This window comes from Culicoides brevitarsis, chromosome 3, assembly GCF_036172545.1.
Source record: "Culicoides brevitarsis isolate CSIRO-B50_1 chromosome 3, AGI_CSIRO_Cbre_v1, whole genome shotgun sequence".
Lineage (NCBI taxonomy): Eukaryota > Metazoa > Arthropoda > Insecta > Diptera > Ceratopogonidae > Culicoides > Culicoides brevitarsis.
In genome coordinates, this window is record NC_087087.1 from 9,417,165 (window position 1) to 9,444,783 (window position 27,619).

The following is a 27,619-nucleotide window of genomic DNA, read 5'->3' on the forward strand; positions in this document are numbered from 1 at the left end:
AAAATGTTTTGTCTACGACACACTTGACTTGATATTTGACTTGTTCACACAAATTGTTTCGCTCGAAATTTATCGATGACGACAAGACGGATGAATGGCGGCGCACGATGCTGAGTCTTTTTTAAGGAGGCACATGAATTATTATAAACGAGAATGAAATTAGAAGAGAAAAAAAATCTTAGAGGTCTCGTCGTTACAATAATCATAAATTTCGTGATATTTTTAATTTTAATTCGGAACGCATGACTTACATACTTGTGACTTGTCTAATCGCGTCTCTACGATTTTTCCCTACTACTTCTTACTTAGGTATGCACACGTGTGATGTATGGGTCTCGGAATCAGATTTGAAAATAAAAAAAAAATGTTATAATTTTACCTCACCGAAGAATCGTATGACTCTCGTTGACGTCGTCGTCGTCGTGAAGATTTGTGGGGAAAATTATTATAATCTTTTTGTTTGAAAGAAAGAAAAAAAAATCAACATAAAATTGAGGTCAATTGGGAACACAAGCGTCTTCTAATAAAACACGAAAAATGAGATAATTACAACTTTTTCGTCTTGCCTTGAGAGGTTTTCCAAGAAAATCTACCGCTGATCCAGAAGACGAGTCTGTCGTAATAAAATAACAATAAAAATTATTTTATTCTCTAAAATTTTAATGGCTTGCTGTCATTTTATTATCATCCAGTTTGACAGATAGGGCAGGCAATGATACTAGACAAGGCGTGTCTATATCTAATTATTCATTTGCCAAAAAAAAAAAAAAAAATTTTTTTTTAGCCAAAGATACATTTGCGTGAAGGCAATAAAATAAAAATATAATTTTAACATACAAAACGCGATATGATAGATTTCTTTATAGTTCGCTAAAGTCTATTACCAAAAAAAAATTTTTTTTTGCACAAATTGCGTGGAGTGTCATTGACCATTTCTAAGAACGGTCTAAGTTTTAGATTCCCGTTACTTTGCAAAAAAATTGCATGTTTCGTCTAGACAATACGTAATTTGGGTCGAAATTTGCGTGACACCTTTCATGATGCGGTTGTCAAGGAAGTCATGATCGCGATCCGAAAGAGATTAAAATGTTAATGAAAAAATTAGGTTAAGTTTTTTTTTCGTTTACTCTTTTTGGTTTGAAGTTTTAAATTGAGAAATAAAATTATTTGCAGTTAAAATTTAAAATATTTCAATAATTTTATTTTTTAAAAATTTATAATTTTTTTAAAAATTATTTAAATTATTTTTCGAATATCTTTTGAAAATTTGTAAATTATTTTTCGAACATCTTTCGAAAATTTGTAAATTATTTTTCGAACATCTTTCGGAAATTTGTAAATTATTTTTCGAACATCTTTCGAAAATTTGTAAATTATTTTTCGAACATCTTTCGAAAATTGTTTAAATTATTGTTCGAACATATTTCGAAAATTTGTAAAATATTTTTTGAGCATCTTTCGAAATTTTGTAAATTTTTATTCGAACATCTTTCGAAAATTTGTAAATTTTTATTCGAACATCTTTCGAAAATTTGTAAATTATTTTTCGAACATCTTTCGAAAATTTTTAAATTATTTTTCGAACATCTTTCGAAAATTTGTAAATTATTATTCGAACATCTTTCGAAAATTTGTAAATTATTTTTCGAACATCTTTCGAAAATTTGTAAATTATTTTTCGAACATCTTTCGAAAATTTGTAAATTTTTATTCGAACATCTTTCGAAAATTTGTAAATTATTTTTCGAACATCTTTCGAAAATTTGTAAATTATTATTCGAACATCTTTCAAAAATTTGTAAATTATTTTTCGAACATCTTTCAAAAATTTGTAATTTTTTCGAAAATTCAAAATTTTTTTCTTTCGAATAGATTTTTAAATTAAAATTTTCTATTCATTAAAAATCAATTTCAGAATTTAATCAGCTTTTAATTTTTTTATCTGACCCGAATGAATGTCAAATCAATTTTTGTCCAAAAAATTAATTGAAAAATGGCTCAATTTACTGATTTTTATCGAAATAATGTCTCTTTTCCCCATTTTTTCAACAAAATTCAAATGCAAAAAGCTCAGTTCTTTGTCAAAACATGAAGCTTCTAGTATTGCTCTTTTCAGCTTCCATCCCTTTAATTCTCGGAAAGGACTACATCTCCGACATCATCCAAAATGCTGGTTACCGTTCGTCGTTTCATCGCGTCACAACAAAAGACGGCTTCATTTTGGGCTTGCATCGCATGAATCAACGTGCCCGCAGTCGAACGCGTCACGCAAACCCAATTCTGCTCATGCACGGCATCGTTCAATCTGCCGCCGTTTGGGTTTATGACGGTCCCGGAAGGAGTCTCGCAATGTTACTCAGTGATGCGGGTTATGACGTGTGGATGTTAAGTGCTCGCGGGACCACAGTTTCGTCACAACATCGAAATTTGTCGCCCGAGGAGGAGAATTATTGGGATTTTTCGTTTCATGATATCGCGACAAAAGATTTGCCAGCGACTGTGGACTACATTTTGCGAAAAACGGGGCACGAATCGTTGCATTATGTGGGACATTCGCAAGGCGGGACCGTTTTTGTCGCTTTTATGGCTTTTTTACCGGAATACAACGCAAAAATTCGCTCGAGTTACTTGCTGGCACCTGCAACTTTCATGCAAAATGTGCAAGGAGTCTTTACAGGAATTTTAGATTTTTTATTTGAACACAAATTAGAAGTTGCCGAAGCCATGAGAAACGCCAAATTTTACGCTTTGAAGCTCCGACAACCTTTTATCACGGAAATGCTGCCGTCGATTTGTGTCAACAACTTTTTATGCAATTTGGTGCGTGATGTTATCCTCGGACCAAGTTCAGCCCAACTAGATGACGTAAGAAATTAAAAAAAAAAATTGATGAAAAAATACGACAAAAATTAATTCTTTCAGCGAATGTCCACGCATGACATGATGAAGTACACCTTTGACAATATCGCGATTAAGCAACTTTTTCACTTTATTCAATTAATTTATACGGACAAGTTTCAGTTGTACGACATGGTGCCCAATAATCGTGACTTTTATGGCAGCGATAAAATACCCGAATATAATTTGACGAATTTAAATATTCCCTTGACGGTTTTTTATGGCACAAAGGATGTTTTAGTTAATGCTACTGTGAGGCACTTTTTTCCTGTTTTCGTCAAAAAAAAAAAATGTTTAAAAAATTATTTTTTTTTAGGATGTAGAAAAATTTTTGTCACTTCCTCATATTAAAGGAATTTTGAAAGGAGCGAAAAAATTGCCGTGGGCTCACATGGATTTTGTATCGGGAAGAGATGCGCCTCAGGAAATTCATCAATATATTTTGAGACAATTGAGGTTTTACAGGAAATGAATTATTTTAAAAATTTATAAAAAAAAATTTTTTGTGGAATTTATAGAAAAATATTACAGAGAATAATTTTTTGGTTAAAAAATTGAAAAAATTTAGGATTAAAATTTCTTTGTAAATTTTCTAAAAAATGATTTAGAAATTTTTTAATCAATTTAAAAATTTTAAATTTAATTTAAATATTAATTTTAATTTAAAAAAAATTAAATTAAATTTAAATTTAATTTTTTTAAAAATTTAAAATTCTCATCTTAAAAATTTAATTTTTTATTAAAACTGAATACTTTTCGAAAATTCTGAAAGAATTGACAAAATATCCTAATGTTTACCATTTTCATAAATTTTTACGTAATTTTTTTTTATGAAAATTTAAAAATAAAATAGTTTTGAGCAAAATTTGCTCAGAAAAATAAATTTTGTCATGATTTTCTTACTAATAAATTTTTTAATAAAAAAAAATATTAAAAATTAAAAAATCATAAAATATGTGAAAATTGAGAAAAAATATAAAGCTTAAAAATTAATTAAATTTCAATCATTAATATTTTTAATTTTTTAAAAATATTTTTATGTTTTTAATGCAATGCAATTGATTTCTTGAAATTATATTTAAAAAATTTTAAAATAAATTAAAATAATTTTTTTTTTTTTTTTTAATTTATTTTTTTTTAAATTTATTAATTTTTTTTATTATTTATTTATTTTTTTAATTTAATTTTTTTTTTATTTTATTTTTTTATTTGAATAATTTATTTATTTTTTCTTTGAATTTTTTTTATATTTTTAATTTTTTTTAATGCAATTTAATTTTTAAAAATTTAGTTCAAATTTTTATTTACAAAAAAATTATTTAAATTTTTATTTAAAAAAAAAATTATTAAATAATTTTTTTCGTAAAATAAAAAAAAAATTAAATAAATTAAACATTAAAACTTTAACCGAAATTGTTAAAAAAAAAGTCTAATCCATAATTTGGTTCAATTCTTGATTTTTAAAATATTTAAAGAATTAATAAAATTAAAAAAAAAAAATTTTTAATCCAATAATGAGCTTCTTAGAATAAAAAAAAATAGAAAAAAGTCAATGAGGAAAAAAAGCGGAGGCCAATGCACCTCCGCATCGCATCACACAACACGACACATAATGTTCGAAATAAATACATTATCTTTATTTATAATGTTTAAATACGGCGTTGATGATGGTGTTGTTCCGATTCTATCTTCTCGTCTATTTACTTTCTATATTTACACATTTTGATCAACGCAAGAAAAGTGTCACTTTGGTTAACCGTCGTACGCATGATGAATAATTTATGTTAACGAATAATAATAAAACTTCTTTTCTATTCTTTTTTTTTTCATTTCATCATAACTGTTGTTGCTGCTGCTGCTCTCTCATGATATACGACGAGGATGTTATTTTTTTGAAGAAACACAAAAAGAAGTCAAATGCTGTCCTGACGTGGGTTAATATCTCGCCAAGAAGAACAATAAAAATAATGAAAAGAAAAAAAAATAATGAAAAAGAAGCGTGTGTTTGTCATGTTGGTATTTACAGAACAAAAAAAAAGACCATTCAAAGACAAGACAAGACAACGGAAAGTGCTTCCTAAAATAAACAGAAGTTTTTTTTGTCTTTTTAATCTAAATTTACTTTACATAAGACAACAACAAAAGAAACAGCACACGAAGAGTTACATCATCGCCCAATTCCTTTGAACTTGCTGCAGTCCAATTATTGCCAAAAAAAAAGTTTTTTTTTCACGCGACACGTGTTTGAAGTTAGCAACACACGACGACAAGCAACGCACCGAAAAAAAACATTAGAATCGAATTATTTCCATTTTTAGCTTATCGTATTTAAATGAGTGTCGTAAGACTCGTAAGTGGATAAGAAATAGAATAGACATCGATTGAATATTAATACGCACGGCGAAATGATGCGACGACGATGCGAGGAATCAATGACGCAATGACGTTACACAGGCAGAGGTGTCGCATGAGGAGAATATTTAAAAAAAATAATTGGAGAAAATTTAAACCAATTATTTAAATTTTATTATTTTTATACTATTTTAAATTATTTTTTGTGTAAATTTTTATTTTATTTTTTTTTTATTTAAAAATTAAAATTCATCAGAACGACATTAGAATATTAAAAAAAAAAATAATAAAAAAATAAATAAAAAAATTTAAATTTTTAGAAAAAAAATTTATTAATTGTTTGAAATTAAAAAAAATTAATTAATTTTTTTTCTAAAAATTTCAAATTATTTTTATTTATTTTTTTCTAATTTTTTTTATTTTAAATTTTAAAAAATTATATTCTAATGTACTTCTGATGAATTTTAATTTAAAAAAAAAATAAAATAAAAATGTACACAAAAAAAATTAATTTAAAATAGGAGAAAAATACTAAAATTTAATTTAATAAATTAAAATAAAAAAAATTTATTCAAAAAAAAAAAATAATTGATTAATTAAAAATTAATAAAATTTTTTTTTGTTCTTAGAAAAACGTAAAAGGCTCAAAATTAACTTTAAATTTATTTAAATTATATTAATTTACATAATTTATTATTTTTTTATTTTAATTAAATTTATTTGAATTGTTAAAAGTTAAAAATTGTTTAAAAATTCCAAAATTGATTAAATATTAATTAAGTTTATTTTAATTAATTATTACAAAAAATATTTTAATTTTTTTTATATTTTTAAAATTTTTTATTCTTCAAGTCACATTTCGATTATATTTTTAAAAAATTTAATTTGATGGGAATTCAATTTTCTTAAATTTTTTTTCTCAAAAAATAAATATTTTTTTATTTATAGAAATTTTATAAAATTATTCGAAAATTATTTAATTGAAATATTTATAAAAAAAAAAAATAATTTTTACTTTTATTTTAATTTTTAAAATTATTTTTTTCTTCGAATAATTTTCGCTCTTAATTTAAAAATAACTTTTCTACGTTCCTGATTACAGCTCTCATTTCATGAATACAAAAAAAAATCCCCATCGATTTTTTTTCGTATTTCATTAAATTTTTCGTATTAACTTCCTCTTCCGATAAAGAAGAATTTTAAAGAATTCAAAAATTACCAAAAAAAAATTTTTTTTTCTTAATCTCTCCACGCAACGAAACCCACTCAGTCCATTACATTGACACCTTTATGGCAGTCGTCTTCTTACTTAAATAAAAACGTCATTTCTCTACCGGACAAGAATTAAGAAATAAATTATCGCGTTTTTAAAATTGCATTTTTTTTGTCTTCAAGAATGTCAAACAAAAAAAAAATATTTTAAAAAAATTTCATGACATAAGGTAAGAATTTTTTTCTTCGCAAAACGATTAAAAAAAAGAATAAAACGAAAAAAAAGTGAATGGTAAAAAATGAGAGAAATTTATAAAAATTCAAGAAAAAAATCAACTTAAATTTTGTTGGGAAAGGTGATGATGACGATGATTCCTCTGTGTGGGACCGAAATTATCGAAAAAAAAAATGTTACACGAAAAAAAAAATTAACAGCAAGAAAAAATTGAAACAAGCAATATTTAATAAAACGAAAAAAAAGCTGACAAAGTTAAACTTTGTGTAAATGCCTTAAAAGGCAGTTGACCGGATTAATGTCATGCAAAGCAAATTTTATTTAATTCAATTCAAAAATTGAAAAAAAAAATGCATAACAAACATTGCCGAAAATTCTCCGCACATGCAATGAAAGTTTATATTTATTATTATTTTTATTAATTTTTTTTTTTATTTAATAAAAAAAATCTTTCGTGTCAAAAATTAAGCTTGACAGACATTCAGCGAGATTCCTTAAAAAAAAAAATTAAAGAAAAAAAAAATGAATAGACGACGAATTTAATGTCTTGATTACTTACAGAACTTAATTTTACGTATCGTTAATTACAAGACCAATTCAATTCATTCATAGAGCGACTTTTTATTACACTCAAGATTTTTCCGTTTTATTACCCCGTGATATGATGATATTGCGCTCGGGTCTCACTTGTTTAACAATTTTTTTTTATTGCTACAACTATGCTTACAACACAACACAACAAATTCTTGTTATTAATCTAATGCCATAAAAAAATGAAGAAAATTAAACAAATTTAAAAATAAAGCTATAGAGTTCATCTCATTTACGATGCAAGCCATTGCACATAAGTGGCAATAAAATCATATTTTGTGTTGTTTTATTTTAATTTTAATTTTATTGTTTTTTTTTGTTCTGCATTTTTTTCTCGTTTTCTTTTTTTTTTTCGTTGCAGTTGATGATAAGTGCAGTTTATTGTAATTAAATTCAATTAAAATAATTAAGTAATTATAAAATGAATATTTTTAATCAATTGTCGAGACAGATTATAATGTTATTAGTACTATCGGTGTGTGGTGTTTTGTTCTAAATATTGATTAAGTAATCTTCATTAATTTGTTTTTTTTTTGTGTTGAATTTATAAACAGAGATCAGTTTCAGTAGACTTTGTGACTAAAATATAAACAAAAAGTTCCCCCTTTTGTGATATTTTTTTTTTATTTGAAAGATTTTAACGGATTATTTTAAGATTTAAAAAAAATATATATTCATTAATGCCAGATTCGTTGTTGATTAAAAGAAAAAAAAAGAGAAAAATCAGAAGATTTAAAAAAATGATAAAAATTAATTTTTATTTTATTTAATAAATAATGAATTTTATAAAAATTATTTTTTAATTAAATAATTTTTTAATTAATTCTATTAATAAATATATTTTTTTTTAATTTAGATAAATTTATTTATTATTTAATTTTATTATTTATTTAAATTAATTAATATTTTTTTAATTTTAAAAATTAATAAAAATTATTTTAATCCTTATATTTTTAAAAATAATGATTTTTTTTTAATTTTTAGAAATAATTCTTAATTATTAAAATTAAATTTGGAAATATAAAAAATTATTTTTAATTATTATTTTTCTTTAAATTAATTAATAAATTTAATAATTTCATAATTATTTAACTTTTATATTAATATTTTTAAATATTTTTACGCATATATTTTTTTATTAATTAATTAAATTAAATTAAATTATTAATAAATTAATTAATTATTTCAAAATATATTTTTTATAATTATTTATTTTTTTTTATAATTATAATTAATTATTTAATTAAATTATTAATTTAATTTTATTATTTATTTTTTATTTATTAGATATTTTTTTAAATTAATTAATTTATTTTTATTATTAATTTAATAACTTTAATATTTAATATTAAAGAAAAAATCTTAAAGAAATATGATAATTAATTTTTATTTTAAATTCTTATTAATAAATAAATAAAAATATCGATAAAAAACTCTTTCCACGAATTTTCTGTTTAAAAACATACAAAATTGTGACAAAATTCACATAAAGTGCGTTCTTTGATATAAGATACAGCAAGACAAAAATATTAATTAATCAAAGTGATTTACGGAGTCGATGAAATTAAATGTTTGCCAGCAACGATTTTTCGTCTTTCTTTCTTTTTTTCTCTGATATTTATTTTGTTTCTGTCACACGAAATTAAATGAACTGATAATTTTCATTAATTACCCATCTTTGGGCTCGATTGACGCAATTTCACCGTATGTCGTTGCTTTGGTTACGACTCAAAGACAAAAGCAAACAAGTTGATCTCTTTCACTGAACTCTTAAGGTAGAAGTCAAGAAATAAATGCAAGTTTTATTTCATGTTGAGGGATCGAGACTTTTTGCATTGCGCATTGACGTCTCGTGCCAAAAATGTATGGTTCAGTGCTTGCGTTCTTGATTAACGTAAATTTGCCACTGCATTTTGATGGTTTTCTAGATCTAGATGGAAAGATAGACGATGAAGGAGAAGTTATGATGCCAAACTGTCAGGGTCATTCCACTTTTGAGCGTTTTTTTTCTGCTTGTCTTGGAATTGCGATTTATTTGATGAGATCAGGAAATTTTAAGCAGGTAATTAATTTTATTATTTAATAAGATTTGTGAGATTTTTGTTTAATTAAAAATATGATTTGAGCTATAAAATTGTTAAAAATTAATAATTTATTAAAAATTTGACCGCCATCTTTAAAAAAAATTGGCGGGTATTTTTGGCGGGAAAATTTTTACATCCATAAATTTTTGTATAAAATTAAATTTTTGGCGCCAAAATAATAAAATATTTTTAACAGATGTCATAAATTTTGTAAAATTATAATTTTTGAAAAATTTTTTTGTTCAAATTGCAATTTTGCTTTAAAATAAATTGTTATTTTTAAATAAAAAAAAAATTATAGGTAGGTAAATAAAAAATTTTAAAAATATTTAAATAATTTTTAAATAATTAAAATTTTTTAATTTTTTTTTTTTAAAAAAAATTTTTAAAAAAAATTAATTTTTTAAATTTTTTTTAAAAAAAAGTTTTATTAATTTTTTAAAGTTTTTCAAAATATTTAATTTTTAAATTGAATTTTTTAATTCGCGAAAATTTTTAATTTAAAAATCATTTTATGGCGTTAAAAATTTTTGTTAAAAATAACCTTTTGTTAAAAATCAACTTTTGAACATTGAAGCTTTTTTAACAAAAAATTTCTCACCTGTCACCTGTCAAAAATTATTTTCAGAATTTAAATTTTTTGTCTTGTAGGGATATTTTTTTGTAACTAGTACAGTAAGTACAAGCGAAAATTAATAATTAAAATAATGCAAATAATGATAATAAAATAAATTAAGTCAAATTAAAAGAGGCATCATAACGATGACTTCTTTCCTCCATCGCAAACCCAAACAACACAAAAAATAATAAAAAAAATAATAAATGCAAAAAAAAAATGACTTACACACTTTATGCACTGAAGCACTTAATACTCTCAAAGATGTGATATGATTGCGATGGTGTGTGCACTTGTCGACATAAAAATAACGATCACGCAAGAAGAACTCTCGCATGCAAAAAAAAAGTTCTTCAGCTTTTTTTTTTGTTTGGTTCTTTACTTCTTGCATCCGTGTGAGATAGTTTATGATCTTTCTCATGCATATTTTATATCGCGTTACCCAATACTTGGCAATTTGAATGCAACAAAGTCAGATGTGACGTTAAATGGGAATAAAGAGAGATAAAGAAACGCAATTATGACAGAACGTGAATGGCACAAAATCGAGGTAAAAATCTTCGTTTTGTGTGTCAGACCATTGTCACCAACGCGCATTGAGTTTATGAATTAATTGAGTCGTTTGCGCATGATTGATTGCAAATATTTGTAAATGACTTTAGTAGGTGTGAACACTTGAAAGCAACATTGTTGCTCGAATTAAGAATGCGAGGAAAGGAGACATAATGAGCGGAAATGAGACAATATTGGAAGGTGATGAAAAATGACGTCAGCTTAAGATGTCAAAAGGAGTTAATTTTACCTCTGAAGGGAGAATTTGAGATTTGAAAATTTTATTTTAACCTCAAAGAACTGCAAATTAATCTCCAGGGGTCTCAAATTAACCTCATAAGGATTCAAATTAACCTTCAAGGGTCTTAAATTAACATCCAAGGGTCTTAAATTAACATCCAAGGGTCTTAAATTAACATCCAAGGGTCTTAAATTAACATCTAAGGGTCTTTAATGAACCTTAAAGGGTCTCAAATTAACCTCATAAGGATTCAAATTAACCTTCAAGGGTCTTAAATTAACATCCAAGGGTCTTTAATGAATCTTCAAGGGTCTCAAATTAACCTCATAAGGATTCAAATTAACCTTCAAGGGTCTTAAATGAACCTCCAAGGGTCTCAAATTAACCTCATAAGGATTCAAATTAACCTTCAAGGGTCTTAAATTAACATCCAAGGGTCTTTAATGAACCTTCAAGGGTCTCAAATTAACCTCATAAGGATTCAAATTAACCTTCAAGGGTCTCAAATTAACTTTCAAGGGTCTTTAATGAACCTCCAAGGGTCTAAAATAAACCTCGGAATGATTCAAATTAACCTTCAAGGGTCTTAAATTAACATCCAAAGGTCTTAACTAAACCTCATAAGGTCTCAAATTAACCTTCAAGGGTCTCAAATTAACCTTCAAGGGTCTTAAATAAACCTCATAAGGTCTTAAATAAACCTCCAAGGGTCTTAAATAAACCTCATAAGGATTCAAATTAACCTTCAAGGGTCTCAAATTAACCTTCAAGGGTCTTAAATTAACCTTCAAGGGTCTTAAATAAACTTCATAAGGATTCAAATTAACCTTCAAGGGTCTTAAATTAACATCCAAAGGTTTTATATTAACCTCTAAAGGTCAACAAATGACCTTTAAAGAACCCATTGACTCAAAAAATGAATTAAAATTAAAAAAAAAATTCAAAAAGTTCACTCACCTGATGATCTTCCGCTTGTTATTCGGATGCAAACGATTTGCCGTTACTGCATCCACAACTGCCAAGTGCCTATGTAGTTCACGCGATTCATATTTTGCCATTTCTACCGCATTCATCTTCAATAAATCACTCAATTCAACATGTTTTTCTTCTGCTGTCACTTGTTCTTCGCCACTTTTTGCCGCTGCTGTTGCTGCGTCATTTTTTCGTTCTTGTTTAACTTCGTTGTCACTGTTTGAATAGTCAGCAGAACTGTCACTATCGCCATCTTTGGATGCGGATGTTTTGTCTGCCGTTCGTTGCTTTTTTGCGACAGATTCGGGCCACTCGTGGTCCCAACGAACGTTCTCATACTCCGGCTTACTCGTCACCAAAATCTTCCACAAAAGACTTTCGATGTAGTAATTTGTGCCGCCAACAACGATAGGGATTTTGTTCCGAGACATGAGATCGTCAATCTGAAAAAAAGTGTTTCAACGGAGATATGGGTTTAGGAAAAATGTGCGAATGTGAGACAAAATTTGGCCATGACACACAGTAAATATTAATATCTGCGCGCGAGATGAAGGAATTTTCGACGACGGAGTGTTTGATCGTTTTTTTTATTATTTTTTATTTTATTTTGTGAGAATGTCAAATATTTGTAGATCTTTAAAATATTTCTATGAAATTTTAGTTTCTGTAATGACAAATTTTTGTATTAATTAAATATTATCGCGCAAACAAGAAATTGCTTACAACGTAGATTTTCGGGGATTTTTTTTCTCTTCTCCCGTAGCATAACCGTAACATAAATCATAGACTAATTGATCACTTCGTTTCAGATTTTGACATTACAAAGATCATATCATACGCCCATTTCATTACAATTTTTTTTCTGGCTGATAAAATAATTTTAGTTTTGTTTTATATTTATATTCTTTGTCGTTATAGAGTTGTCACGAACACAGAAAGTGACGAGAATGCGACTTTTGTAATTCAGAGTAGAATTTTACTTGAGCGTATTTTATTTTTATTAAATTAATCAAATTCGAATTATTTAATCGGATCTTGAAATTGAATGATTTTTTTAATATAAAAATGATTTTCAAGAAAATTTTCTTTTTAGAAAATTAGTAAAATTACTTAAAAATTAGTTTAAAATTTTTTATCAGAAAAAAAATTAATTTGAAGATCCCATTAATAATTCAAAGTTGATTAATTTTATTTAATTCAAAAAATGGTTTAAAATAATCAAAAAATATTTTTTTAATTATTAACAATTTAATATTTTTTTTAAAATATTTTTTTGAAAATTTTTAACCATTTTCTAAATTAAATAAAATTAATGAAATTCTTTCAAAAATTTCAATGAAATCATCTTTTTCAATATATTTCGTTTTAAACAATTTAATTTTATTAATTTTTTTTTTTTTGATTTATAATTCTAATTTTTTTTTCTCATAAGGTAAGAATTTTAGTTTTGTAACTTTTTTCTTAGATTAATTTTTTTTAATTCTTTTTTTTTAGATCAAAAAGTCTTTTGAAGGATCTCCGTTCTAACATGGATGAGGTAAGTAGAATTTCAAAATGAGACAAAGTGTCATTGGTTGACAATTTTGTGTATTTATGTTTCCGGTGGCCGTCGCAAGAAGGATGCAGGACCTTTACTCTGAGAAGGATGACGAGACACTATGAATAAATGTTTTTTGAAAAGATGGGTTTTTAATGCTGGCGGATTCTCCAATGGCTTTTTCGCCCCAAATGAAAATTAGTTTTTATGTAGCCAAGGGTTTAAAACCTGTTGTTGCAATGAACGAATAAATAGAAAGGTCAAAACTGAAACTTTTATATAAAACAAAGATATGGAAGTACATCAAAAAAACTCACATGAAGTGTTCATTCTGAGGTTCAAACTACAAATGAAACTTATCGAAAAAATCTGGATGAAAGAAAAATTTCAATTAAACTTACTTTTGATGCTGATTCAAAAATTATCCAATCTGGATTTCAAATCGAATGAGAATTTTTATCACTTCCCGAACAATTATCGAATATCAATTGTCTGAATTTTAATCAGGAGAAAAAAAAGACCAAAATATATGGAAGGAGCATTCAATCTGAAAACATCAAAAAATTTACTGCTACAAGCATTCGAAATGAACTGGTATTTTTTTTTGATGAATTGAGGCTTTTCAAATTAAATTACTTTAGACTTTGAGACTTATTTAGACTTATTAATTAAATTTATTATATTAAAAGTTACGGACAGACATCAAAACCTCTTTAGAGCTCAATTTAATTTTTTTTAACGTTAAAAAAAATCCAAATCATAAAAATAGAAGATTATCATCGCATCACCCACACACATAATAATAATAATAAGACAACATCAAAAAATTTTATTAGCAATTAGACACTCTTTATGTTATGATAGATGGATACAACATTTGATTTTGACACAGTTTAGAATTATTTTTATTTTTTTGACGAACTCATGATATTTTTTTTGTTCGTTGTTTCCTCCTTCCATCTTTCTCACTTTAAATCTGTAGTTCAGATCAATCTGTAACATCATCGGTCTTTTTAAAAATTTAAATGGACATGTTACTCAAATATTATAAGTCTAATGTTTTAATTTGATTTGCAAATATTCACACACACACAAACAAAAACAGTAAATATTTGTCTATCGTCGTTCAACTATCTATTTATCTGTAAATTAGCATTTTATGACTTTGATTTGGCAATGACTTGTAACAAATTTGGAGCATTCATTCATGCTCTTGCCGATTGATTGGAAACTTTCTTCGTTGTTACAGTTTGTCTTCCAATTTCGTAGATCTGCTAATTTCTTCACATATTTTTTTTTGTTTGCTTTATTTCTAAGCGACTGAATGTTAAGTAAAACTCATTTCTTCTCATCTCGTGTTTAGCAGGAAGTTTACATTGATTACGAGCTATATTTGCTTTTTAACACACACGAATCGACCGACATCACTTTACATCTTGGTTACATGATTCGAAGATGATGGCTAGTTGATCTCCGGTTGAGAGGAAAAAAAAAGATGTGAATTAGAAGAAAATGAAATTTTTTGTGTTTCGAGACGATAATTGGTAATGCGTGATGAGAAATTTACATAAACTCTTTGGTCGCTAGGAAGTTATGTTGCTCGCGTTTGCTAATTGGAGTAACACGTTGATTTTTTAAATCCTTCGATATTCACCTGTGAAGAGAAGAAATTCTGACGCGTTCGAAAAACCGGCTTTTAACGACTAATTTATGCGTGCTGACAAAAATTTTAGTGATCATAACCTGCTTTTGACCTATCACAACGTCAAAAAATTTGAAACTTTATCTGATAATGGGCCATAAAAATAAAAAGAAGAAGAAGTAGCGAGACAACTTCTCTTTTGAACTGATAAACGAAAAATTTTTTTAATTTAAAATTTTTGACCTAATATAACGACGCGTTATTTATACATGGGCGGCTCGCAATATCAGACACAAAGTACGAAAAAAATTCATAAAATGGCAATTTCAAAGACATGAGATTACATTGACCTTGTGGCATTGCGTCATCACATGCTCTTATTTCTGATTATTATTAGCACACAAATTTTTTTTTTATAAATACGAGATAACTCTCGACTTGATACACTTTACTACACATTTTGCGCTCAAAAATGGGAACACAATGGGCAGATTACTTTCCCAACGAATTAACCGTGAATTAAGGTTGCCAAAAAAAAAATGCGTAAAATTCGCCATGATTTCTAATAGGCTGTACCTATAAAAGCAAAACAAAAAAAGTAAAAAACTGTCTGCGAAATTGCCGATAGCAACGCACTTTACGCACACAAAAGTTTCTTTTTTCCGTTTTGTAGCGAATTTCGTGGTCAGAACGCGGTACGTATCGTATGGGTAAGGTATGCGGTGCGTAGTATACGTCATATGTGTGAAAAACGAGCAATGAGTAGACAAGATGCGTATGTTGGGTATTTAAATTTATGACCCATCGACCTACATACCTAGATTTTGAATATAAAAATTTGTCGGACAATTTTTTTCTGGTAAAATTCCATTCAAAGGAGATTTTTTTATGTAATTTTTAGAAGCAATTTTCTTAAAGAGTTAGATTTTAATTTAAAATATCAAGATTGAAAAATAAATTTTTAAATTTAATTAAATTTTTATAAGCTTAAAAACAGGTTTTTATTAAATTGATTAAAATTTAATTTTTTTAAACTTAAATTTTAATTAATTTATTAAAACTTGAAAGAAAAATTTGAAAAGGTTGAAAAAAATTTTTAATGAAAAAAGTCAAAAATTTTATTTAAAATGACACAAAATTGTCAAAAAATTTAATATCATTCAAAAATTAATCTATTTGTCAATTTCTCAATAATTGTTAAATTGACAACTAAATCAATTTTTGAAAAATATCAAATTTTTTGAGCACTTTGTGTCATTTTTAATAAAAATTTAAGATTTTTCATTAAATTTTTTTTTCAACCTTTTCAAATTTTTTTAATTAAATTTAGTTTTAATAAATATTTTTAAAAAATTTTTCAAAGTTTTTTTTCAATTAAAAAATATTTTTAAAAGAAATTTTAAACTAATGAAAACAATTTCTTTATTTTTTAAAAGTTAATTGAAGTTAAAAATTTACTTTTCAAGCATAAATATTACAAGTTAAATTCATTAGTCTTTAAACTAAAAAGCTTCTTAATTTAAAAATGAAATCTGAGAAGTAAATTTTTAATAAATTTTCTTCAGTAACAAATTCCATTAGAATTGCAAAAAAAACGAAGGAAATGAACCATATAAGATAAAATTAAAAAATGAAAGTATTCAAAAAAAAAGTCCAACGACAAAATAAAGGAACGCAAAAAAAGAAGATGAATAAAATATTTAAAAGGAACCCTTCATATTCTCACGTTTGTCTCACTCTTTGTCGTGTCTTTTAATCATATTCCGCTCATTCGCATTCATTGATCATCATCATCATATCGTCGTTATTATCATCACAAGACTTTTATTAAAAGCTATACATATTCCAATGCCATATACATAATAAAAAACTTCCCGCCAAAAAATTTTTGTGTTCTCCATAGAACGTTCTGATTCTGTACGGCGCGCGGTACGACGACGACGACGCGGTATTACATTTACATGTGATATACACTCAAAAATTATGACCTTGAATCAAAATATAAGCGTGTAGAAGTTTGTTGCCCTTTTACCGAAACACGCAAAATTCGTTTCTTCGCTTCTTTTCGCGCTGTGTGTGTGTTTGTGTGTGTGTGTGTTCTTCCATTTTATTCATATCCGCATATGTATTTTAGTTTTATGATATAGTAGTATATATTTCGGCACAACTACCATTTATAGCTGGCTAGAGGATGATCGTATTCTCTTTCGAATAATATGAAAAATATTGTGCGTGTCACGCACTCACCTTACACCACACGCACTTGTACGATGTACGCAAGCGCACACAAAATAATCAATGATGCAATGATTGTTTGACCTATCTAAGAGCGAGAGAGAGAGGCACGGCGATGATGGCTATGATGAGGATGATGATTGTTTACCGTGCCATATTTCATTCATTCATAAGATCATGAGAGGCAGCAGCTACGCGACAGAGATACGCACCGAGATATTTAAGGGTAAATGTAATTTATGTTGACATTGGATAATGTTGCGAAAAAGGGGAGATAGCTGGCTGGCAATGAAAGTTATCATGAGTTTTGGGAATGAATTGGGTTTAGATTGAATTTTGGGAGATTATGTTTAGTTTTTAGCTAATTCGAAGTATTTCAAGGTCAAGTTTTGATTTTTGTTGGTTTTTCATATTTTGAATTGATTTCAGGTCTTTCAGATTTTGAGTATCTAAAAAGTTTAGAAGTTCATAAATGAGCTTAATTTTCTTATGAAATGCTTGAAAATTGTCTCTTATTATGTTTTACAGCTTTCAGTAATTTTTTTATATCGAATTAGTTTTTGGTAACTTTTTCTATTAAAAAAGTTGATTCAATTTAATTCGAAATTTTTCATTTTAAATAATTTCATAAAATATCAAGGTCATGAAATTGCTTAAATATTTCTCTAAAACGTTCAGATTTTGTCATGAGAGCTCCAAATATTTCAATCTTTGTAAAATTTTAAACTTAGGCCAAAAAAACTAAACTCTAAGAAAAGTTAGCTCTTCAAATCTGAAAATTTTCAAAACTGTTCAAGGTCATGAAATTGCTTAAATATTTCTCTAAAACGTTCAGATTTTGTCATGAGAGCTCAAAATATTCTTAACTTTGTAAAATTTTAAATTTAGGCCAAAAAGTTTAAAATCTAAGAAAAGTTAGCTCTTGAAATCTGAAAATATCAAAATTGTTCAAGGTCATGAAATTGCTTAAATATTTCTCTAAAACGATCAGATTTTGTCATGAGAGCTCAAAAATTTCCTAATTTTGTAAAATTTTAAATTTAGGCTAAAAAATTAAACTCTAAGGAAAGTTAGCTCTTGAAATCTAAAAATATCAAAACTGCTTAAATATTTCTCTAAAACGTTCAGATTTTCTCATGAGAGCTCAAAATATACCAAATTTTGTAAAATTTTAAATTTAGGCCAAAAAATCAAATTTTTAAGAAAAGTTAGCTCTTGAAATCTAAAAATGTTATAATTTTAAATGAAATTTTAACTAAAATGTCAAAACTGACTTCAACATTGAAAATTTTTTTTCGCATGATTAGATTTTCGAGCAAAGTATTCAAAAAAACTAAAAAAATTTTAAAAGCTGAAAATTTTTTCAAAGCCCTAAATTTAAAAAAAAAATCTTAGTTTTTGATTTTCTTTTGTTTCTAACTTTGAAAAAAAATTTCAAATTGACTGACATCCAAACTCCTAAAATAACTCAATTTCTTTATCATTTTAATGCTTTAATGCTATTACCGAATCAAAGCATTACAGGATTTCAACTGATTTTACGCGATAAGCCCGTTAATCCCTCATTTGTTGACACACGAAAAACTCTTTTAAGTAAAATCTTCTTCTATACACTTGACACTTACATCGGATGCTGTAACAAAATTTTCTCACTTGTTACACAATCCATTTTAGGTTGTCTTCGTCGCACACCTCGAAAAAACAATTCATTCAAAAAAAAAAGAAACAAAAATTGAGTCACAAAAGTATAGTAACAGCATTTGTTGTCTGGTTTTCAGGGACTCACGTCTGCTTTATAAATAATATTATGCTACGAATTTTATTTAAATATCAAAAAAAGTCTATTAACTCGATAGTTAAGCGAAGCAAAGCAAAAGCCAACAACAAACGCCTTGTATGGCATTTGGTAATAATATAACACAAGAAATAATTATGCGACACTTAACAACTTCTTAACATACTAATGTTTGATTGTGGCAAAAAAAAAATGTCAGTCTCCCTTTACGATTTCGTTCGTAGCTGTGCATGGAAAATGTGTGTCATCAAGAATTTATTAAAGTTTTTGTTTATTTTTTATTGTTTTTTTTTTCTTTGGTGTTGGGTCTGTTCTGCGTTTCGAAAATTATTATTATTATTACACATTATGCTGTCTGGCCAAAATAAAAAGAAGACATTATTATCGCGTTTCTACACTACAAACTTTGATATCGCGAGCAGCGCGCAAAAAGAAATCAGGGTAATTAATATGCAAATAACGAATTTTTTATGCGAACCCATTTTTATCAATGATTAAATAATTATATGTTTGTCGTTTTGTTCCTTTACTGTTTAATTTTTTTTTTTGTGAGTATTTGTGTTCGTTTTTAATTAATAAATTTACCGGTCAATGATACTTTTTTTTGTTTCAGTCGAAGCCATGGCGATAAAGAATTGTTTAATTGAAAAAGGATACGACAGGCAAGGCTGCATCCCGGAAATTCACAACGGTGAATGGCTGACCCGGCACCGCGATGTCAAGCAGATGATGAGGCGCAGCTGCTTGTTCCTCCTTCGTTGCTTTCGCTGTGGCGATATCGAGTCCGCGGTAAACCTGCAAAGAGTTGAAAAAAAAATTGTTGTTGTCAATAAAAGTACGATCCATCATGCCCGCAGAACAATTCAAACGAACGACGACGCCGAGCGAATGGGTATGAGTAATAATCATAATAAAGCAGTTTCTAGCATAATATGCCAAATTTGATTTAAATTAATTTATTTGAAGAACGCTGTTAATGTCAACTCGCTCAAATTGTGATGAATTGGTGTCTCTCGTATTAAAAAAAAAAAACATTTGGAATCGGAAAAGGTTTAAGTTGGTAAGTTTTGAATTTATATTAATCTTAAAATTTCTCTACAAGATAATTTTGAACTAAATTAAATTATTTAGTTAGGCTGATACAGTTATCACAAATTTTTCCTCCTATCTAATTTTTTAAAAATTTCCCATTCATCAAAAATTACCATGAATTTTTATTAAGCTTCAAAAATTACGAAAAAAATACGTAATTTTCATTTACATGAATGAAGAGCCCATTTGATGGTTTATAAGCTTGAAATTGATCAAAAGTTATGAAAAATGCCTTTGGAAGTCTTTCTGATGGTTCTTAAGCTTGAAAATTGAAAAATAAAAAATACGTAAAAAATACGTAATTTTCATCTTGAGAGCCCATTTGATGGTTTATAAGCTTGAAATTGAACAAAAGTTATGAAAAATGCCTTTGGATGTCTTTTGATGGTTCTTAAGCTTGAAAATTGAAAAATAAAAAATACGTAAAAAATACGTAATTTTCATTTTGAGAGCCCATTTGATGATTTATAAGCTTGAAATTGATCAAAAGTTATGGAAAATGCCTTTGGATGTCTTTTGGATGGTTCTCAAGCTTAAAAATTGAAAAATAAAAAATACGTAAAAAATACGTAATTTTCATCTTGAGAGCCCATTTGATGATTTTAAGCTTGAAATTGATCAAAAGTTATGAAAAATGCCTTTGGAAGTCTTTTGGATGGTTCTCAAGCTTAAAAATTGAAAAATAAAAAATACGTAAAAAATACGTAATTTTCATCTTGAGAGCCCATTTGATGATTCTTAAGCTTGAAATTGATCAAAAGTTATGAAAAATGCCTTTGGATGCCTTTCTGATGGTTCTTAAGCTTCAAAATTGAAAAATATGAATTCAATCATCAAATTAATTTTTTTTAATACGTATAAAGGCTTTCGATATTAGCTTATAGGTGAAAAGAAAGTTACTTTATGCAATCGAATCCCCATGGAAATAAAACGACTTCTCGAAAAACCATTAAATTCTGAAAAAAAAACCAAGGGAACATGAACCAATGAAAACCTACTAAAACCTTACGAAACTCATCAAATTTCTGAATTGCGAAACATCAACTTTTCACACTTGCCCATCATGTCGTCATATTTTATTTATTATATTTTAGGAGGGATGCATGATGATTGAGCGACGTCGATTGCATTAATTTGATGATTAGATTTTGATAGATTTATCACACACAAAAAATGTCGATGCAGCAACACTGGAAGTCATTGACTTTTCCGTGATTATCGATTTGAATGCCGATCGCCACTAATCATTCCATTGTGTTGTTGTTTCAAGCAAGTAATCCACATAAATGACGCAAATTATAACATTAAAAAGTCGTTCATTCAGTGTGACCAACAAAAAATCTCCCAATTTTATTTATCAATGACGAACGAACAAAAACGCGCTCTTTTTCTATCAGTGTGCAAGTTTGTGAATGAATACCGCACCAACAATGGACTAAATTACTATTATTTGTGAATTGAGATAAAAAAGAACGAACGAATGACACACATGAGTAACGTAGTAATGTTCATTCAACATATTGGCTTGAAAATAAAAAAAAAGTGACCAAGCCCACAAATTTAATCAGCACCGCAAGGGATATCGTATTAAATGTCCATCGGGAGTCATTAGAGAAGGAATTAATCTGACACGTTTTTTTCGTTTCGTTTCGTCAACAACTTGTGTCAGTTAATTCTCAGTGGTCTACCGGAAATAACACATGAAGATATCAATCTTTTTGACATTTTTCGCACCTGTGACGGCATTTTTTGGTCGTGGTAAATGCCCAGATTTGGATGCTTTGAACAAGCCCTTCGACTGTGCCAGAGTTAATGATGACTTTGGAGAATTTATGCGAATTTTAGCGTTTTTGGGCACTTCTGTCATCAATGGGCGTCGCACAAATTTATTTGCCCAGAGCTTTGAGAATGTGAATTGTTACCTAATTTGGTTCTCTTGTGAGAATTATGAATCTCCCAATAAAATGGATTGGCAGGATTTTCAATACCGTTGTTTTAATACCGTACCATATGTTCTTCAGGCGCCTCATTCAACTGGTCCAGGCTATAAAATCCAACGAAAAGGAGGTATTTTAAAAATTCGTCCCTCAGAGCCTTGGTTTCAGAAGCATTGTCCTGACTTGGTTGACGATAGTTTGATGTTCAACTATGCCATAAGATATGAGCCTCAGCAGTATTTCGCGATCTTTGGATGTGGTCCGTTTAATAAAACTCATCATGAAAAGGGGTTGTTGTTATTTGGTGATCCAGAAAAGGATATGACTGTAGCTTTGAACGATATAAAATCAAAATTCGGAATAGAAGAAGAAGAAAATTTAATTTTGAATAATCTTAGCTCGAGTTGTAATTGTAAACGAATCACTCATTATGACGCATGTTACACAAGTTTCTCAAAATTTGTAAGACCAACTACTCTTATTCCGAAAAGGTTGTACGTAACCACTCTTAAACCTCCCGAGCATCATGAAGCGGAAAATTTGTTCTTTATTGGAATCACAATTGGACTCGTCCTGCTGCCAGTTGTGGTTTTCCTTATACGTTGCTGTGGTCGACAATCCATCAGAGTTGCGCCAACAAATCAATGAAAGCTCACACACGCTGAAAGTCGTAAATGTCCCCTCTAGACAAAATAGTAAATCTTATAAAACGACTTAATTTAAAAGGTATTTAACGCTCGTAAAAAAATTTTCTTTACTTGGCTACAACAAAAGCGGCATCCAAGTCACTTCTCTTTCTTTAAAAAAAAAGAAACTTTTATGAAACAAAAAAAAATAATAAAAAAAAATTCTCAACCAATGTCAACAATGATGTTAATATTCATCTCTTCATTTTGTCAATAAATTTATTTTTTTTACGACATTTTAAAAATTCATAAAAGTCGATGTAAATCCCAAGTTTATTAGTCTAACACGACAATGGCGATTCTAAAAAAAAACTCCCTTTCTTTTTTTCCATCTCGGAAGTGATTTGCACGAGTAAACTTTGAAATTTAAAACAAAACGATGCAAATCGTTTATTTTTGACGCAATGCGAGTATTATATTTAATAATAATCCCCGAAAAAAAAAAAAGTTTGATATAAAATTTATTTTTAAACACAATACAGACCAAAAAAAAGTGAAATGCGATAATAACACCACAAGGCACAATCAGAGTGAATCAAGAATCAAGATAATAAAAAATACGAAATTTTTTCGGGGGTATTTAAATCACATTTAAATGTGAAGTTGTGAGAAAACTGAACAAGTTTTTATGTCAGAATAAATATAAAAATAAATTTATTTTTAATTTTGAAAGAAATTTTTGGAAGTATTTTTGTTTTTGAAAGAAGTAAAAATCAGAAACTATTTAAATAATTATTTAATTTTATTTTATTTTAAATGAAATAATTCTAATTAAAAAAAAAGTTAAATGATTTAAATTTAATATTTTAAAACTATAAAAAATAATTAAAATTAATTTTAAAATATAATTTGTTAATAAATATTAATAAAAAATAATATATATAAAAATAATTAAATGATAATTAATTAAAATAATAATTAAAAATTATTTTAAATTATTAAAAAATAAAAGCTTTCTCTTGTTAAAAGATAATTTTTTAAAAATTTCGCCTTAAATATTTTTGGTTCATTTTTGAGTAATTTAAAAAATTATAAACTTGAAATTTGAAAATTTAGGAGCTCTTTTACTCTTGAAGTCAAAATATTAAATTTAAAAAAATATATAATTTTTAATTTGAATTATCCATTTTAATCTTTAATTTATAATTTTAAAAATACTTTTGAAATAAATATATAATTTAAAAAATTAATATTTTTAATTTTTTATTTTATTTTACTGATATTTTTATTTTCAATATTTTGGTCTTTTATACTTAGTTAATTTTATTTAAAAATTTTGTATTTTTTAAATTCAAAAAAAAAAATGTAATAAATCAAATAAAATAAATAAAAATAAATAATTTAAAAAAATAAAAAAAAAAATTAATTTAAATTAATAAAAAAAATTTTAAATAATTAATTTAAAATTAATTGAATTTTATAATAAATTTAATTTTAATTTATTTCTTAAACTTTAATATATATTTTTTAAGTTTACTAAAATTAATTTTTTTTAAAGAAACACAAATAAAAATAATAAATGAAAATAGTAAATAAAATGTTATAAAAAAATTTAAAATAATAAATTTAATTTAACATCTAAAAAAATATAAACTTTAAAATTTTTTCATTGAAAATTTGTTTCAAGAATTTTATATTAATTTTAATAAAAAAATCTCAAAAATTCTCTCTTACAAAAAATAAAAAAAAAAGAAAATTCAGAGGAACTTTTTCTCACAAAACCACAATTAACCTCACTACAATCGCCACACAGCGACGTGCCTGGCATAATTTATATGAACATACGGACGAAAGGAGGAAGAAGCACGTGATTGCACAATATAATTAAAATGACATTTTAATTTCCCAATTCGTACCGCAGAAAACCTAACAAAAAAAAGTGAAGTTAACGATTATTTTTTATATTCATTTTTTTCTCTCCGCCGCTCTGAAGTAATAAGTGAGACTGCACCTGTCAAATGCACTAACATGCCAATCAAAATGTCTTCGTGCGTTTGGTGCTCAGGCTTTTTCTTGCACTTTCGTTGTTGTTGTTGTAAAAATTACTCACCATAAATATTTTTCATGCACTCGAATGACGTGCGAGAGTCGTTAAACAGGCGATTTCGGATTTTTACGAGTTTCGACGCATTAATTGAGACCCAATAAAGTCACTTGAGGGAAGAGAACAAAAAACTTGGCAATCCACATGTTCAAGCGAGTGTAAAATTTTCATTCAGTTCCTCACAAAAAATGATAATTATAATAATTTTGTGTTACACACAAATTTCACAAAACAATAAACGCTAATTTATCAATGAATGAAACTTTTTTTGTTGTCATCGTGTTTCCGTTAAACTTTTTTTTTCCGAATATTTCTGAAAATTTTTTTTAATGAATTTTTAACGACGTTATGCAATCTCTCGCGTCTTTCAGAAGACTTTGATGGGCTTGAAATTAATTTTTAATTAAAAATCGACCACCCAAAGTTGCATAAAATGGCGAAATTTGACGCACTTTGGGATTAAAAAAGGGCAAAAGATCAAAAATCGACCGCTTGAGAATTTTGAAGCGGAAAAAAGAACGAAACACTCGAATCTAATTAATAAAATTCACAAAAATTCTGCATATGTTTCGGTTTTGTACGAACGAATATTGTCATAAAAATCGTAGTACAGCCGACAGACAACACATGACTATTTCCTTCCTGGTCTTAATCTGGTATGCATAAAACGTGAGTCTCAATTCATTCATTGATGATGGTGCGCGATTCTCGCGTAATAATTTTTATTCATTCATATTTTTTTTTAAAGAGTATTAAGAATTCACATGACAATATAAAAAAATTTTTGTCGTTGTTTTTGTGACTTTCGATGCGATTCGACGACGTATGGCAAAGTGGTTATGAATGAAGATTGTCGGCGCGGCAGTTTTAGTATGTAAAAGGTGTCATTATTCAATTGCAAAGCGAGACTGGATTTGAGCGTCGCTAATGGGATTAAACGGAACTCGCGTTGCTTGAGTTTCGGTTGAGAAAGTTGATTTTGTAAAAAAAAATTAATGAAAATTGAGCGGATGTTTTGGCGGGTCATTGATCATCAAGGAACTTTTCAGGGTCAAATTTTAAATTTTTAAAAAAATTAAATAGATTTTGGGCTTTAAGTTGGATTTAAAAGGACTTGAATGAAGACTTTGAGCTCTAATAAGGCGAGAAAAAATTTTTCGAATGAAATTTTGCTTCAAAATTCATCTTTCCATATATCTTAAACATTTTTTTAACTCATAAAAATTTTTTCTTGAATTCATAAAAGCTTCAATTCTCTTAAAACATTTTGAAAAATTAGTTTTTTAACTAAAAATTCATTTATGTTTTCTAAAAATTTATAAAAATTAAAAAAAAATTTTTTTGATGCCCTCTACTGGACATTGAATGAATTAATGATCTTTCAAAATATGAAAATTATCACAAAATTAATCATTTTATAATTTCTTCAAAAAACCTTAACTGAAAAAATGCTGTTGGAATCTAATTTACTGTAAAACTTACAAAGCGAAAATAATTTGTAGAAGAAATTTTTTATTTTATGCCCTCTATAGATCAAAAAATGAACTAATGATCTTTAAAAATGTAAAAATATTTTCTGACTTGAACATTTTATTTTTTTTTTAAGAAACCTCGACTTAAAAAAAACTGTTAATATTCAATTTTATCTCATTTAAAGAAGAAATTTTGAAAATTATTAAATTTTACGCCATCTTGCGGTCATTGAACGAACCTCATGATCTTAAATTTACTTTGATCACTAAAATTTTTTTCAAGATCTATAAATTAGGGAAATTTTTTCTCATTTTTAAACTTGTCTAAATATTTTTTTCTAAAACTTTTAAAGAAACCTAATTCACGCGACTTCAAAGAAACTTTTCCGTGTCATAAAAACTGCTGCTTTTCGTCAATCTCCGCTAAAAAGTCATAAAGCGACGTGTATCATTTTCATCTCACTATCCGCATCGCATCAGCTGTTCAAATGTTTATACACTTTACACACACTCGAACACCGAATTGACATGTTCATCGTCGCCACGTTCTCCGTTCTTTTTTCGACGAAAGAAAAGTATGTCACTCGATTATTTTGTTTTCTAATCTCATAAAATATTCAATTATACAAAAATCCATTAAAATTCTACATATTTGGGTTATAAATTTGTTCGTTTCATCGACACCGGCAAACCGAAAATTTTTTCTTCTCGACATTTTTTACCTGCATCGAATCCGCACTTATTATCTCGCCGCCGAAACGTTGAGCAAGCTCTATTGACAATTTTGTCTTGCCCGTTCCAGTAGAACCTAAAATCACAACTAATGGCACTTTTCGGAGCATTTTTCACCGGTTAAATTGCGTTTAAAGTCCTGCGAAAATCACGAAACTTGCACACATGCTTTATTTATTTACTAAAAAATTATTTGACGTTTCACTAATACCAAGGCAGGGAATGTAGGGTTGCCAATCAATTATTGGAATTTAAATTTTTTCTTATAAGAAAATTTTTCAAATTAAATTTTAATAAAAATTAACCAAAAATTTATTTGGAAAATTTTGATTCATTGAAGTTAAATTTTTTAAATTTATATTTTTTTTTATCAAATTTTTATGTTTATAAAGTGAAATAAATTTGATTTATTTAAAATTAATAAATAAAAAAATATAAAATTATAAATTAAATAATTATTTCATAATTATTAATTATATTTAATTAAAATTATATGATTTAAAAAAAAATTAAATTAAATAAATTTTTTTTTTAAATTAATTTTAAAAAAATTTAAATTATTTTAAATTTAATAATTAATTTTAATTAATTTGATGAATTTTAAAAATAATTATTATTAAAAAAAACAATTTTAAATTTAAATATTAATTCATAATAATTATTAATTAAATTTTAATTAAAAAAATTAATTAAT

At 26.7% G+C, this 27,619-nt stretch overlaps 2 protein-coding genes across 2 annotated transcripts in view; one reads left to right on the forward strand and one right to left on the reverse strand.

The window, feature by feature from the left end:
- Positions 1-27,089, reverse strand: part of LOC134833451 (tRNA dimethylallyltransferase) — an 83,812-nt gene extending 56,723 nt beyond the window's left edge. Inside the window, exons 1-3 of the mRNA XM_063847767.1 lie at positions 26,916-27,089; positions 19,620-19,757; positions 11,739-12,196 (exon numbers count right to left, since the gene is read on the reverse strand). Of these exons, the coding sequence (XP_063703837.1) occupies positions 11,739-12,196; positions 19,620-19,757; positions 26,916-27,035 (716 nt within the window). The 5' untranslated portion in view covers positions 27,036-27,089. The remainder of the gene's footprint in view (positions 1-11,738; positions 12,197-19,619; positions 19,758-26,915) is intronic.
- Positions 2,089-3,370, forward strand: LOC134833287 (lipase 3-like). The gene is made up of 3 exons (XM_063847560.1): positions 2,089-2,865; positions 2,923-3,150; positions 3,215-3,370. The coding sequence occupies exons 1-3, from the start codon at positions 2,089-2,091 to the stop codon at positions 3,368-3,370; spliced, it is 1,161 nt and encodes a 386-aa protein (XP_063703630.1).
- Positions 27,090-27,619: the final 530 nt, after the last annotated feature.